The sequence below is a fragment of the Cnephaeus nilssonii genome (genome assembly GCF_951640355.1).
Source record: "Cnephaeus nilssonii genome assembly, chromosome: 12".
NCBI classification, from domain to species: Eukaryota; Metazoa; Chordata; class Mammalia; order Chiroptera; family Vespertilionidae; genus Cnephaeus; species Cnephaeus nilssonii.
In genome coordinates, this window is record NC_137083.1 from 52860341 (window position 1) to 52873683 (window position 13343).

Sequence of the window (13343 nt, forward strand, 5' to 3'; positions counted from 1 at the left end):
TGTTCATTACATCACAGTTGTATGTGGCTTATTTTGTACTGTAAAAGCAATATCAGTAAAGTGTAAGACAAAAACAAGTAGATACAACCTTCCCTTTACCCCCATCCTTTCACTCTTATTAGGATCTCCCTCCCACACATCTTCCATCAGTGGTTCTCAACTTTGGTTGAGCATTAAAAACATCTAGGGAACTTTAAAAACTAACCAATGTATCCCCAGATTCTGATGTTGTGTTATTGGGCTGAAATGCAGTCTGGACCTTGAGAGGTTCAAGGCTTCACAGGTGATTCTGATCTCCAGGTGAGGCTCAGTGCCATTATTCCCTGCCTTGTGAGATAGTCTCACTTGCCTTACTCTGGCCAGTAACCAGGACTCTTGTCCTTACTCTTGACCTTTTTACAGTTAGTCCTGGTTTTGGTATCAAATTAATGTTTTCACAGAGTTTTTATTAATACCCTTCAATTTATTTGATTCCTTCCAAATGAAACAATACAGAAGATTCAAGGTGAAATAACTGTTTAAAGCTAATATTTAACCAACCATTTGTTGTATTTCAAGTAAGTAGCCAATAAGAAATCTACCTGTAGAATACAGTGACCGAAATGTACAAAAATGTATATAGCAAATATGATTTGGTCTATATCTTTGCCCAAGAAGCAGGAGCAAAAAGATTTTTCATACCACCTTCTATTAAATCTACCCACTGCCTATTGCTTTTGTTAATAAGACATCTTTGGCATGTTTATACAATTTTTGGAGGCGGGAAAGGGATTTGAGTTTATCAGTCTTGAAATTTTGCCATTATTATCTAAGGTGTCCTTAGATGAGGAGAATAATTTGTACCAATGGGAAAACTTAAATTCTAAGGCACTTGCCAAAGTGGTTGTGCTACTCCCAAACATCTTACAACCACAGGTGTAGTATTTATTTGCTGAATCATGAATGGGAAGTAGGGACTGATTCTTGGTAGATAAGTCAAGGGAAGAATTCAAATAGCAATGATGATATTTTGTGTAAAAAGAGGGCAGCTGCTAAAATTATAAAAATATTAGTAATACAGATAGAATCTCAGCTAACACTGCCTCTTTTAGAGTTTACAGGGCATATTTTTACTCTTTCTTAATCAGTTATATTTCTTTGACTACTAGTAAGAAAATTAATTACATATTAGGTGGGTTATTTAATGATAAGAGCATTTTTCTGGGAATCATAATAGTTTGGTTTTCAGTCTTTATTCAGTTAAAGTAAAGAAGAAAAAACAAATATTTTTCTTTTTATTTTCTAACAGGCACCAGAAGTAATCAGAATGCAAGACAAAAACCCTTATAGCTTTCAGTCAGATGTATATGCATTTGGGATTGTTCTATATGAATTGATGACTGGACAATTACCTTATTCAAACATCAACAACAGGGACCAGGTAAATATTTATCATCTCTTGTGGTTTATTTTACTATTTATATCAAGTTCCAATTCATTGTAGAAAAGAAGTGTTAAGTTCTGGATACATATGAGGGATAGACCTCTGGGTCCTTGTCACCAGTTTAGATACCTTTTGAATACTTTTGATAGTAATAGCAGCATGTAAGGCCTTTCCTTGAAATATTCTTTTTTTTTTTTAAGTCAATACATTACAGAAAGAGACCTTTTTTAAAAAATATGTTTTTATTGATTTCAGAGAGAGGAAGGGAGAAGGAGAGAGAGAAACATTAATGATGAGAGAGAATTATCAATTGGCTGCCTCCTGCATGCCCCCTTACTGGGGATTGAGCCTGCAACTGGGGCATGTGCCCTGACCCGGAATCAAACCGTGACCTCCTGGTTCATGGATCAATGCTCAACCACTGAGCCACACCAGCTGGGCTTCATTCTTAATTAAGTGTAATGGAGTGAAATTCCTGATCTTCTGAAACTAGAACACAACAATGACTGTACCTCATGTTTCTTGACCATGGCACGCGGTTAGGAACATGAGCTCTGCTACTACAGCATCTGGGCTGTATACCTTTATTTCATTGTATCACAGAGTGTACTACCTGAGCAGGTACTCAGCCATGAACTTCTTTATATCAAATTCTTAAAATTATTAAGCTTTCTCCATTTTGTTTAATTTTTAAAACTAGGTAAATGGAAGAACTGTGACATCATGCTTTCATTTTTCTATAATGAGAATTCTAGTAGGAGGGAATATTTTTACTTCTCTCTTCCTAAGTAGCTGTTCTCTGTCCCTTACCTTCCCAAATATACTAATGTAGCCATATGCAAATCTTTGCCTTTTCTATCCCAGTAATATTAAATTCACCTAGGCTTTTAACACTGGCCAAGAAAAGGAATTGTCTTTACTGAAATTACCTTGTATACCTCAACATTTTAAAAGTAAGTTTGTGTGTGTTTGTGTGTGTGTGTGTGTGTGTGAGAGAGAGAGAGAGATTGCAGCACACTGTTAATATATTACAAAACAATAGTTGACATATAAACTGTGATTAAATAATATTCATACATGCCCTAGCCGGTTTGGCTCAATTCCGGTCAAGGGCACGGAACTTGGTTTTTGGTTGCAGGCTCCTCCCTGGCCCGTACCCTGGTCAGGGCTCATGCAGGAGGCAACCAATCAACGTGTTTCTCTCACATCGATGTTTCTGTCTTCCCCTCTCTCTTCCACTCTTCCTAAAAATCAATGGAAAAATATTCTTGGGTGGGGATTAACAACAACAAAAAAGAATAATGTTTATACTTGATACCGTGGTTTGTATCAGAATCACCTGAGTAATTTGTTTTAAAAAGTGGAGATGCTGGAGCAGATTCTGATTCGATGGGATGGGGTCCTGCATTTGTAATAAGTTTCCCAGGGAATCCTGATACAGACCAAAGTCGAGAATCACCAATATAAAGAGTTAAAAAGAAAAAGTGCAGATATTTTATATGTTTCATCATAACCTCCCAACATAGTGAAATGGTAGTTTTATACATAAATGTGTCACTTCATTAAATAGTGTGTGTTTTAGTCAAGAGCTCAACTACCAATCTCTTTGGTGATAGCTCTGAGTAGGTCTCTCACTAAGAACTACCACTATCAATGTGATGTCATAAAAGTAATCTAAGTTATCATGTACTTGGTATGTGCTCATTGAATTACCATGTGGCCCTTACCCAATAGCGGTCTTAATTCTATATTTTGAAAAAAATTTTAATGACTATATTTCTACCCAACTCAACACAAAACTAATTTTTTAGTTGCTGTTTAGTCTTTTTAACTATTTCATATCTTTAGAATGTTGAAACTTAGCTTTGAGTATTAAAAAAATCTGTGGCCTAGCTTTTGATGATCTGATATTTTAAGCCTGCATGAAACTTAAATTCAGGATGGACCAAAATACTAGCTGAAGGATATAACTGAAACATATTACTTACTGTACTCGTGACATATTCGAGATCCCTGAGGTACTGATGACGGCAATCTGAGTAGCAAGATTGTTGTCTCTAATTAGCAAGATTTGTGAGCTCTGCCTTTTACTGTCTCATTTCCTCGGCCAAATAGCATAATCCCCGTGCCATGTTCACTTTTCCTATGCAAAGTATTTCTCTAAAGGAATTACGTGGGAATTATAGTTTAGTTTTTGTTGATTTACCATAGATAACTACAAATAATAAAAATTTGTTAACTTAGATGACATCCATTTGCAAGTGAATATACTTATTTTAATAAAACAATAAAATTATATTATGAAACAAGTATTATTATCTCCAAAATATGGATGAAAGCATCCCAGAGTTCTTGGCATTTTAGGCACTTTGTCCTCCATGGGAGTAAAATAAGTGATGTGGCAAGGGCTTCCTTTCCTGAGAGAAATAAGTGAGTGACCAACAGAAGGGTAAGGCCTTTATTAGTTAGCTCTTTCTAGTAGTACAGTTAGAGGCTTGTGGAATTTGCCAGTCTAAAACCAAGTTAAGTATTTGATAAAGAAAATGGAGGTAAAAGAACCATATACTGCCCTGGCTGCTGTGGTTCAGTTGATTGTTGCATTGTCCCATGCACCGAAGGGTTTTGGGTTCAATTCAGGGCACGTATCCAGGTTGTGTCAATCCCTGGTTGGGGTGCATAAGGGAGGCGACTAAACGATGTTTCTCTCTCCCTTTTTCCCTCTCCCTCTCTCTATAAAACCAATAAAATAAAAATGCAAAAACTATTAAAAGAAAACAAAGGAGTGATATATTCTTCCCATTACCATTCTTCATTATCATCTAGTCTGCTTTCTTCCAATGGCACTTTCTGTGAAACTCCCTCCTGAGTTGCTAACTCTAGTCATCCTCAATGAAGTGTAACGACAGTCATTGCTCATACCATCCCTTTGATTTGATTTTTTTTCCTTCTCTTATACTTTGATTTCCATGGCTCTCAGATTGACTTCTGCTTGAAAATCTAGGAATATTGTTCTTTTTCATGGTAGATGAGAAAGCTGCTTCTTTACTATATAACAGAAACCATTCCCCCATGCTATCACCCCTATAGTCAGAGGTGGCAGTTTTAATGGCAGTAAATTCAAGGCAGGACTCTGGTAAAGTAGCATGATGTAATGGCAGACCCTGGATTCACAACCTGCATAACCTGGTCACATTACCTCTGTAGGTGTATGTTTTGTGTGTGGGTTTTTTGTTTGTTCGTTTTCCAATTATAAAAATAAGAAATTTGACTAAAGAATTCCTTCCAGTTATAAAAATCAGGATCTTTACTAAAACAGGTCTCTTAGCTCCTTAAGGGATGACCAGCCTATGTGACTTTGCAGAGTAGCATACCTTTTACTTTAGTTACCCTAGTGCTGAAATCTGAGAAATTGCTTTATTATTTTTTTCTCTGTATGATTCCAGTTTGTTCTCTTATTACTGTATTCTTCCCTCTTTCAGTACAGCTTCTTACTAAGTTGAGATTTACTAGTATAATGTGCTCATTAACTGTCTACCTTCAGGGCTTTCTTTTCTTTTCTTTTTTTTTTTTTTTTTTTAGGGCTTTCTTTTCTTGGAGCAGAAGTGCCATGTCATCTTAGAAGAAAATAACATTGCATTTATCTGTTATTTCAAGTGTATTTCAGTTATTATTGCTGTAGAACAAACCACCCAAAACATAGTGGCTTAAGCAACTTATCCATTTGCAATTTGGGCTGCTCTCAGTGAGGAAGGTTTATCTCTCACATGGTATTATCTGGGGTAGATTCAGTGAGGAAGAATCTGCTTCCAAAGTGGCTCATTCACAAACCTGACAAGGGGGCACTAGCTGTCAGGTGGAAGCCCAGCCAGAGTCCTCAGTTATTCTCCACCTGGGTCTTTATGTGAGGATTTTTTCATGGGAAACTTGGACTTTCTCATAGCCTGGTGGCTGGGTACTAAGCACAAGATCTCTAGAGACAGGAAATGATAAGTACCATTGTCTTATCAACACAAAAATTATTTCAATAAAAAATTTTTGATACTATATGCAAAGCACTGTGTGATATAGAGGGATACAGATATGAATAAAACACAGGCTGAGCTCTTAGTGGAGTTTACAGTTCTGTTGAGGCAGTGCAGGTGTGTGATACTGACCATAAACAGATGTATACAGAGGAGTGAATGAAGAGGTGGAGATGCCAGGAGTGCTGAGTGTGGATTGAGAATGAAAATAACCAGTCCCAGAATTTCAAACCAAGCCACTGATTTACTAGTAAATGTGCCACTTGAATTTTCTATCCATGAATTACATCCAAGAAAGACTCTCTCTTAAGTTTAAATAATTACAAAGAATGTAATTGCCAGTGTATTATATTAACATTTCAAAATAAAGCCATTATAGCCTTCTTTTAAAAGTGCCTAATAAAACATAAAAGCCATGCTGATTTGATGCCTACCATCACTTCTTTAAAAAAATACAAAAACTCTTCATTAATTTTTGGAAGTTTTACATGGCTCTTTTTTTTCTTCTTTGAACTACTTGTATTACTATTTAAATTTAGAATTTAAAAAACATTCCTATGATTTTTATCAGCTCTGAATGCTATTTTTAAATTTTGACTTATACCGTTATTAATAACTATCAATGTATAAGTGGTGGAGATAAGTTTTTATTATTTAAGAAACATTTAAGGTAAAATTTTATTGGGAATGTGTATCTTAATGAACAACATGGGGCTTTTTAAATTTTATTTATGAATCTGTGGATAAATATGACTTTTGCTAGAATGAGCTGGACTTAGCATCAGTCCTTTTCCTTGTTTTATTTTTAAAGAAATAAGCATTGAGAAATATTGTTCAAATAAGTAAGAAGCTAAGAAAATCAGGAGTTTCATTATAATGTATTCAGAGTTCAGTGGTCCCCAAACCACCTTCAGGTTCAGTAATTCATTAAGTCTCACAGAACTCACTGAAAGTTGTTAATTGTCACAGATAGTTTGTTGCAAGGAAAGGAAACAAATTAAAATCCGTCCAGGGAAAGTGCACATAGGGCAGCATTAGGAGAATTCCACGTGTGGAGGTTCCAGTTGTCCTCTCCGAATGGGATTGTGGACAACACTACTCCTGGCAGCAATGTGTGACAACACGCACAAAGTGTTGCCAAACAGAGACTCTCACTCAAGCCTTGGAATTCAGAGTTGTTACTGGGCTTAGTCACGCAGATACGCTTGACCACTGCTGTGGCCAACCATAGCTTTCAGAGGGCAAGCTGATACCACTTGAGTCTAAGCCCCCTCTATAAATCACATTCATAGCATAGACTATCTGACATCTCCCAGGGCCCCAGGTAAACAAAGACACTCTTATCAGGCACAAGAGGCTAGGGCAGTGATGGCGAACCTATGACACGCGTGTCAGCACTGACACGCGTAGCCATTTCTGATGACACGTGGCCGCTGAGGCGGCCGCATGCCGAGGATGAAACATTTGCTGCTCCTGAGGATGAAACATTTGCGAAATAATGTTTTTTCCTCAAAGTGACACACTACCCGAGTTATGCTCAGTTTTTTGGCGAAGTTTGACACACCAAGCTCAAAAGGTTGCCCATCACTGGGCTAGGGATTACTTCCCAGGAGCCAAAGGCAAAGGCCAGCCCTCCACGTGGGCAAGATTATTCTTTACCATAAACCATACCACTCAGTTATTTGAATTCATTTCTTGAACATACCAAAAATTACATAATAACTTGTCATTAATAGTTATTTTAATAGTCAGCTGACAGTTCAATTAATTTTACTGAAAGCGAAGAATTGCAAACCAACTGCCTTGTAAAGGGAATGTTGCCCATTCATTGGAGCACAGTTAGACACCAGTATTTGGAAGTGTCCCTTTGGTACCCCAGCAGTTTTACACCCTGGAGCGCTGTGCACTATAGTGAAATTCCGTACTGGTAAAAGGTAACTTGTAAAGTGGGAAAAGAATAAGCTTTATACTTTCATTTTAGTGGTGCTTAGCCAAATCAGCTTATAGTTAACAAGGGTTATTACATCACCAAACAGGAAATAACATAAAGTAGGATATCAGTCTTAACTTTCTTAAAATTATCAGCTCTGCCCTGTAACAAGGAGCTCTCTACCTCAGCCTCCAGTCTGCCCCTATTGGACCAGTTCCCTCTAAGAGTAAAACCCCTCTTTCCTCCCTAAGTCACAAGACTCCTAACATCTGTCTCCGTCCACCTTCAAAAGAGCCGAAAATTAAGAAATTAGAAAAATTACAAATCTCTGCAAAGGGAAGACAAATCTTTTTACTTTTTAAACAGAACTTTAGTTCTTTCTGGAGGAGTCTCTGATTCTCAGATTTATATAACTATAAATGCCCCATTAGAGTTTCCTCACCAAAAGAATTTAAAATGCTGATGTTAAAACTAAAAAGTTAACTTTGTTGGTTCCTGCTACATATATATATAAAGGGCTTAGTATGATGCCCAATAAATTATTTAAGTAGAAAAGAGGCATAATCTGGTCTGTGTTTTAGAATGATGATCCTACCTGTGGAAAATGGATTGGATAAGGCAACTGGAACATGGGAGCAATTAGGGAATCTTAACAGTAGTCCAGGAGTCATGAAGATTTCAGTTTGCAGTCCATGAAGTATTGGCTCCCAGTTATATGTAGGCATCAGAGTATTAGCATTATGTTATTAAATTTTTTATTGAAGTGTAATGTGCAAACAGAAAAGTACACATCTTAAGTGCATAGCTTGTTGAATTTTCAATCTTTATGCCTTTTTCAGCTAATCTACAAGTTTTATGATTTGCCTATTTTTTCTTCCCAGATAATTTTTATGGTGGGACGAGGATATCTATCTCCAGATCTCAGTAAGGTACGAAGTAACTGTCCAAAAGCCATGAAGAGATTAATGGCAGAGTGCCTAAAAAAGAAAAGAGATGAGAGACCACTCTTTCCCCAAGTAAGAAAAAACTTTATGTTACCTAAAAGAACAGGCTAATATTCAAATGCAGATTTTTTTAGAGCACACAGTTTATATTTCATGGGTTTGGATCCCATGTGATTATGTGCAGACTCCAAATAAGTAAACACAGAGATGATTTCATAAAGGTTGGACAGTGGCACACCTAAAAACTTGGGATCCCACTTCACACTATTCAGAAAGATTTGGCTTTTGCCTAACCATTCTCAAATGTTTTGGTCTCATAACCCTTTTACACACTTTAAAATGATTAAAGACCCCCCCCCCCCAAAAGAGCTTTTCTATATAGTAATTACAATTTTAGAATTTAAAACTATGTTTTCAACTAAGTTTTTAAAATATTTATAAATTTATTTAAACATAATGAAACTGTTACAGGTTAAATAATGTTTTTATGAAAAGTAATTATGTTTTCCCTAACAAACAAACAAAAAAATAAGTGAGAAAAGTAACATTGTTTTACATTTTTTGCAAATCTGCAAAAAAAAAAAAAAGAGCCCTAACCGGTTTGGCTCAGTGGATAGAGCATCGGCCTGCAGACCGAAAGGTCCCAGGTTCGATTCCAGTCAAGGGCATGTACCTTGGTTGCGGGCACATCTCCAGTAGGGGGTGTGCAGGAGGCAGCTGATTGATGTTTCTCTCTCATCGATGTTTCTACCTCTCTATCCCTCTCCTTTCCTCTCTGTAAAAAATCAATAAAATAGATTTAAAAAAAAAAAAAAAAGACAGCTGGATTCTCTGGTTTGCATTCATTATGATGCAATATCTTATATCATGTAACCTCTGAAAACTCCACTTAACACCTATAAAATAATGACAGTGCCTGGCTGGTGTCACTCAGGGGTTAGAGCACCGGCCCACGCACCAAAGGGTCATGGGTTCAATTCCCAGTCAAGGGGCATGTACCTGGATTACAGTTTCAATCCCTGAACCGTCAGGGCGCATACAGGAGGCAGCCAATCAATGAATCTCTCACATCGATGTTCCTCCTCCCCCCTTTCTCGTTCTCTCTTTCGCCTTCTCTCCCCTCTCTTCCCCCTTTTCCCTCCCTGCCTTCCACTCTCTCTGAAAATCAATGAGAAAAATATCCTCAGGTGAGGATTAATAAAAAAAAATAAAACAATGACAGTAACAAAGGCAAGTAATATCTTAGTTTATGATGAAAATCGTTTTTCCACAGACCATACTTTGAGAATTGCTGCTTTAATTTTTTTGATGGCAAAATAAACAGATTCCAAACTTCCCTTTAATACTAGGCCTTTTTGAGGGGCATTTCCACCTGGGGCTAAAGGAAATGGCAGCTGTCAGCACTGGCTGCCTTTCTCTGATTTTTGGAAATTTTCCATTGCTTCTTACCTGTTTATGTTGTAAGGCTAAAGCCCTTAAATTAATGATCTTTCAATAAGCCTCACAAACTGGAACTAATTACCTGAATAAGCTTAGAAAGTTAGTTATAGTAGATATTGTGACATAGCATCCCACTGGCAGTGTTTTATGGTGCTTAGGAAGTTCCTGGCAAAACGGTATAAATGTGTCTCAATCAATCAATACAGTTTTCAAGTGGAAGTGCTGATTCCCACAGTTACTCAGCTCCCATAATTACTGAGTTGGTCCTTTCTAAACCTATGCCTTTGAATACCCACCCCTAACTGAGTTTCTTAGACAAAGGCCACTGTTACAGGAATGAGTGAATCTTTTATCCCCATCTCAAGAATTAAAGATAGAATTTATAGTTTTATCAAATCTCTCAGGGGCCATCTCAGAGCGGGGAGGGGATGCTAACTGGTTGGCTGGATAAATACATGTTTTACAAATTGGAATTCTAAATTACTCTTCTTTTGAGGAAGAGTTGTTTTTGTGTGTATGTGTGTTTTTACCCAGAAAATCACTGCTTTAAGGATATCAAAGTAAAGTCCATATTGTTGGCCAGTGTCAGCAGGACCCCACACCATCTTCTTTTCACATCCCAGGTGCTAGGGTTTGCTATTTAACACGGTTGATGTACGTTCATAATGCAAATTATATACTTGGGCCCACTTTTTTAAAAAAGTATTTAAAGTATTAAGATGTCTGTATTCCTAATATAAATAACATTTCATTCTTTTCATGGTATCAGAAAATGAAATGCATCCATGAATTTTCCAGACTATTAACCTTTTGCACTCGGATGTCGAGTGTGACTCAACACGGTTAGCATTAGAATAAAGGAATTGAGAAAAAAGCAAGCGAGTGCAAAGGGTTAAAGCCCCTTTTAACTAATATTTTTTAATTTTCATTAAAGGATCTCTTTTCACACTATACACATAAATTTCAAGTAGCTAAAGATTTACATGTTAAAAACAAAACTATAAACAAATGAAATCATTTTTTATAACCTTGAGGTAGTAGGAAAGGCTTTCCTAAGTAAGAGATAACATCCAGAAGTTATAAAGGAAAAGATTAGCAGGTATGACTCCATTAAAAGATTTTAAACTTTTATGTAGTAAAAATAATATTGAAAGATAAACATGGAGAAAAATAATTATAGCATGTATAGCAAAGATTAAATATTTATAGTATACAAATGGCTCCTTCAAATCCTCTCTAATAAAATGGTAATATGCAAATTAACCATCACTCCGCTACATAAGCCATGCCCACCAGCCAATCAGGGCGAGTATGCAAATTAACCCCCATCCAAGATGGCTACAGCCACAGAGAGCAAGGTTTCCCAGGTAACAGAGGAAGCCAAGCTTTCCCATAGCCGTTGCAGGCCTAAGCCTCCACTCAAGCTACAAAGTTTCAATTATAGAAGGTAAACGAATTCAAACAAAGGGTGGCAGAAGGGAGCTTGAGAGAGCAGGCCAGGGTTGCCGGCGGCAACAGGGGAAGCAAAGCTTTCCGCACACCCTGGCCGGGCTCACCCGCTTAAGGCTACAAAGTTTCAATTGTAGAAGGTGAATTAACTGCCACAGAAATGGCTGCCGGTGGAGCATGCAGCAGGCTTGGCTCCGCTCCAGGCTACAAAGTTTCAATTGTAGAAGGAAAATAAATTCCAGATACCAGGGCCTCCGCTTGGGTTGCCAGGGGGCGTGGCCGGCCTGCAAACCACCACATGCCCCTTGCTCAGGCCGCCCCACGCCCCAAGGGAACCCCACCCTGATCCGGGACACCCTTCAGGGCAAACAGGCTGGCCCCCACCCCTGTACCAGGCCTCTATCCTATCTAATAAAAGAGTAATTTGCAGATTGATCATCACTGCAACACACAATATAGCTGCCCCCATGTGGTCAAAGATCCTGCCCCCATGTGGACACAAGATGGCCACCACAAGATGGCCAGCAGGGGAGGGCAGTTGGGAGGCACTCGGCCTGCAAGGGAGGGCAGTTGAGAGGGACCAGGCTTGCAAGGGAGGGCAGTTGGAGGTGATCAACCCTGCAGGAGAGGGCAGTTAGGGGTGACCAGGCCGGCAGAGGAGGGCAGTTGGAGGTGATCAACCCTGCAGGAGAGGGCAGTTAGGGGTGACCAGGCTGGCAGAGGAGGGAAGTTGGGGGCAAACAGGCTGGCAGGGGAGCAGTTAAGCATCAACCAGGCTGGCAGCGGAGTGGTTAGGATGTGATCAGGCTGGCAGGCAGAAGCGGTTAAGGGCAATCAGGAAGGCAGGCAGGCAAGCAGTTGGGAGCCAGCAGTCCTGGATTGTGAGAGGGATGTCCGACTGCCCGTTTAGGCCCGACTCCCTCCAGGAGTCCCAGATTGGAGAGGGTACAGGCTGGGCTGAGGGACAACCCCCCGCCGTGCACGAATTTCATGCACCGGGCTTCTAGTCAATAAATAAAAGATAATCAATAGAAAATAAGCAGAGGATATGAACTGACAATTCACAAAAGAAATACAAATGGTAAATGAACTTAGGACTAAATGTTAAGAGTTCAGTGATAGTCATTAAAATGCAGAGTAATACAATAGTGAAATCTGTTTTTTATTTTTGCCCCTCGATTGGCAATAGGCAGCATGGGGCACAGTGTTGGGAAGGGGGAAGAGCCTTCCTTTTCAATTTAACAGTATTGGTGGCCTGTAAATTGGTTAGGACTTTTGATTGGACTTGGTAAAATCCATAAGCTTAAATTACATATACGCTTTACTCTGATAATTCCACTCCTAAAGACCTGTACTATGGAACCTGCTTCCACAAGTATTCAGATATGTACAAGAATGTTTATGTGGTGTAAAAGGAAAAAGTAAAGACATAAAGGCCAAGGTAGGCTCTGCAGATGGCATGCATATCAATAAGGGAACAAGCAACACAGAAAAATGTGTGAGACACTACTTAAATGCTGTTGAGTGTGAGGGTGGGCTCTGTTTTCATATGTGCATGTTTATGCATAAGAAAGGTCCTGAAGAAATTACAGACTCTTTAACAGTGGTTACCCTGGGAGGTAAGATTTATACTTTTTCATATTATTTGAATTTTTATTTGTGTGATATGCTTGTAATTTTTTTAATATATTTTTATTGATTTCAGAGAGGAATGGAGAGGGAGAAAGAAAGAAACATCGATGATGAGAGAGAATCATTGATTGGCTGCCTCCTGCACACCCTCTCCCCAGGCCGACACTCTATCCAATGAGCCAAACAAGCCAGGGCAATATGCTTGTAATTTTTAAAAAATTTATAACATTGCTTATTTCTTACCTTTATGCTAACCATTATAAAGATTATAGTTTAACTAGAGGCCTGGTGCACGAAATTTGTGCATGGGGTGGTGTCCCTCAGCCCAGCCTGCACCCTCTCCAATCTGGGACCCCTCTCACAATCCAGGACTGCTGGCTCCCAACTGCTCGCTTGCCTGCCTTCCTGATTGCCCCTAACCACTTCTGCCTGCCAGCCTGATCACCCCCTAACCACTCCCCTGACAGCCTGATTGATGCCTAACTGCTCCCCTCCCAGCCTGA

General features: G+C 38.8%; 1 protein-coding gene across 3 annotated transcripts in view; it reads left to right on the plus strand.

Annotated features, from left to right (window-relative positions):
• The window catches only part of BRAF (B-Raf proto-oncogene, serine/threonine kinase), a 136325-nt gene that overhangs the window by 106936 nt on the left and 16046 nt on the right, over positions 1-13343 (plus strand). For all 3 annotated transcript variants that reach the window (XM_079786536.1, XM_079786534.1, XM_079786535.1), the window contains 2 exons: positions 1289-1420; positions 8257-8391. In XM_079786536.1, the coding sequence (XP_079642662.1) occupies positions 1289-1420; positions 8257-8391 (267 nt within the window). The remainder of the gene's footprint in view (positions 1-1288; positions 1421-8256; positions 8392-13343) is intronic.